This window comes from Ornithodoros turicata, chromosome 8 (genome assembly GCF_037126465.1).
Source record: "Ornithodoros turicata isolate Travis chromosome 8, ASM3712646v1, whole genome shotgun sequence".
Classification (NCBI taxonomy): Eukaryota; Metazoa; Arthropoda; class Arachnida; order Ixodida; family Argasidae; genus Ornithodoros; species Ornithodoros turicata.
The window spans coordinates 4,488-7,475 of record NC_088208.1 but is presented as its reverse complement, the minus strand read 5'-3'; the positions used below and the strand labels follow the sequence as shown (position 1 = coordinate 7,475).

At 44.4% G+C, this 2,988-nt stretch overlaps 1 protein-coding gene across 1 annotated transcript; it reads right to left on the bottom strand.

Annotated features, from left to right (window-relative positions):
• Positions 1-1,903: 1,903 nt before the first annotated feature.
• On the bottom strand, positions 1,904-2,629 carry LOC135366330 (uncharacterized protein K02A2.6-like). The gene has a single exon (XM_064599001.1). It carries the CDS (start codon positions 2,627-2,629, stop codon positions 1,904-1,906), a length of 726 nt encoding a protein of 241 aa, XP_064455071.1.
• Positions 2,630-2,988: the final 359 nt, after the last annotated feature.

Below are 2,988 nucleotides of genomic sequence, written 5' to 3'. Positions count from 1 at the left end.
TTTGTTGAAGACGGGAGACGTACACCTGTTTTGTCACAGTTATGAACATTTTCGAGCGCAATAGTGAAGATTATTCCAACATTACACAATTAATCAATTTCTTATTATGTAAACAACAGACAGAAAAATATTATTGAACCAAGATCAACAGTTAATAGAGAGCCAAAATCCAACACGTAAACAAGAGGTACACAAAGGATAAATAATTGAAAACCAATCTATCAAATCGAGAAACATGCACGGTTGAATAGCAGAGAAACACTCTAAACGGCGCATCTAGCCAACGTGTAAACAACATGCAGGAAAATAATTGAAAAAGAATCTATGAAAACGAGAAACATGCACGGAGCTAGCACTGAATAGCAGAGAAACACTTTGAACGGCACACCATCCACGCGTAAACAATTGGTACATGCAATGAAATAATGAGAAATACAATCAACAGCTAATACAGAACCAAACATATGCACCAAAGCAAACAAGAGGTACACAGAAGAAAATAATTGAAAAACAATCTATCAAAACGAGAAATATGCACGGATGAATAGTAGAGAAACGCTTTGAACGATGCATCTGCCAACATGTAAGCAACACACAGGAAAATAATAGCGAAACAAACTATCAAACATTACAAATTGAAATGAAAATAATATATCTTTTGAACTATCATAAAATCAACCTTGCGACCTCACAATATAGGATTTTCGTCCTACTCGGGCACTATAAACATTACCTTGACAGAGGTATCCAAACACGCAGCACAGCTAAGCTTTCCACAGTACAACCAGACTGGAGCTCGGCGGGGTTACTCTCTCCCTCTATACAGCCGAAAGCGAAGAATCTGTTGTCAATCTATGGAGTGGGGAAACCCTCTCTCGTTTTTCACATTCTTTCCTCCAAAAGAAAATATTCTTAGGACAGGTGTACAGAGGCGAAATTTTTTATTGATCGCAAATAAACATTGGAGTTATTCGATTCTCAAGAACACAATAAGAATTCTATCAAAAAACAATAGTACGCAAAAAATCTAAGAATATACTTTTATATCAGTGCAAACTGGTTTTTAGAGAAACATTATCTAAACTAATGAGAAATATTATCGGCACAAACTATACTCAGCCAAAACGAGAAACGATGCATTTTAATGTATTTCAAATCTGACACAACTATTATGCATACATTATTCTCAACTCATAAAATATCGATCGAGTGAATATCTGAAGCAAAAAGAGAAAGTCAAATTTATTCAATGATGGAAACTGTGCAAGTCAGGGTCTGTACGTCAGTACACGTTTATTGTAGAACGATACAATGGCTACCCGAACTGGGCGCGCGAGATATTTTACTTTTCACGAGTCTCGCAGAGCCTCTTCGTCGTTATAGCACATCTCCCCCCTTTAATGCACTCAGCTAACAAACCTGTCCCAGCCACACAAACACACTCATTCAAATCCAACTTGAAGTCTTTTCACTGGCTTCACCACTCTGCCGCTGTGAGTAGTCATTCCTGTTGGGTTATGTGGGGGGTGGTCTCCCGGTTGGTGGCCGGAACTGTCAGACGAACCACCTTGTGAAACTTCCCCAGACGACGACCTAGCGGAGAGAGCAAGCTCAGGCCCAGGGCCTGCTCCTCCTCCGAGTTCCTGGGGACGAGAGTTGGATGTGGGAGCTGCCAACTTGTCTGCAGAAGGACCTTTTTGGGTGCAATCAGAGGACGGTGACGGTACAGGTATCAAGTGATATCTGTTTCTACGGAGTACACCATCGTCCATCTGAATGTTGTAGGACCGAGGCGCTGCTGCTGGTGCCTGAACCACGCCACTTGATCGGGTGTCCGTTATCCATACCCTCTCGCCTTGCCGTAGGGGTGGCAAGGTTCGCACACCATGTCGCTGGTCATAGTTTATTTTTGCATTTCAATGCGACGCTCTTCCCATTGACGCAACTGATTCCGATCTGGTGTCTTTGGACTTAACGGCGACGCGGCGGTAGGAAGTGACGTGCGAAGACGGCGACCCATAAGTAGCTCAGCCGGACTGAAACCATTTCCTAATGGCGTAGCGCGATAGCTCTGAAGAGCTTTATACGCATCGTCCGACTTTTTGAGACTGAGCTTGATGACACGGCCAGCGGCTTCGACGAAGCCGTTGCTTTGTGGAAAACGTGAACAAGAAGTCCTGTGTTCTAAGGACCACTCTTTTGCGAATGTAGCAAAGTCACTGCCCACAAGTCTCCGAAATTGTGGTCCATTGTCGCTGGTGAGTACTTCTGGCGTTCCGTGCCTGGTAAATATGGATTTCAGGTGATCGATGACCGCTGAACTTGTTAAGTTGGTCAAAGGAGCCAGCTCCGGATATCTTGAATAATAATCCGTTACCAGCACGAACCACTTGCCACCAAGGTAGAAAAGATCGACCGCTACGTTCTGCCATGGGCGCTCTGGGAACGGCGAAGGCATCAAGGGCTCATGCCTATTGCTAGACTCCTGGACACAGCGCGGACATCTTCGAACATCATCCTCGATGTCCTTAGAAATTCCAGGCCACCAAACCGTCTGCCTGGCTCTTTCCCTGCACTTTGTGATCCCGGCATGCCCTTCATGGATCTTATCCAGTATCTCTCTTCTCATGGCGACGGGGATAAGAATTCGGCACCCTTTCATGAGAAGTCCGTCGTCGAGAGAAAGGTTAAAGGGACCGAAAAGTGAATATAAACCTATCGAAACTTTATGTTCAGCGACAAGCTTGCTCCTTCAAAAGTTCAAATATCAAAGAACTCCGCTGAAATCGCTGTAGTTTTTCTGTAATCGAATTGTCCATAATTGCATGTCCAGGGACCTAGTAGGAAACCGAGCAGTCTGTCAACAATTGCATGACCCCGCGCCATCTGTCGAGGACGCATGTAATACGCGCACTTCCGGGCGCTAATCCGGCGAAAACGAAAATGGCAGTGCATTTGTGACCACCTTCTACGTCGAGAATGTCGAGC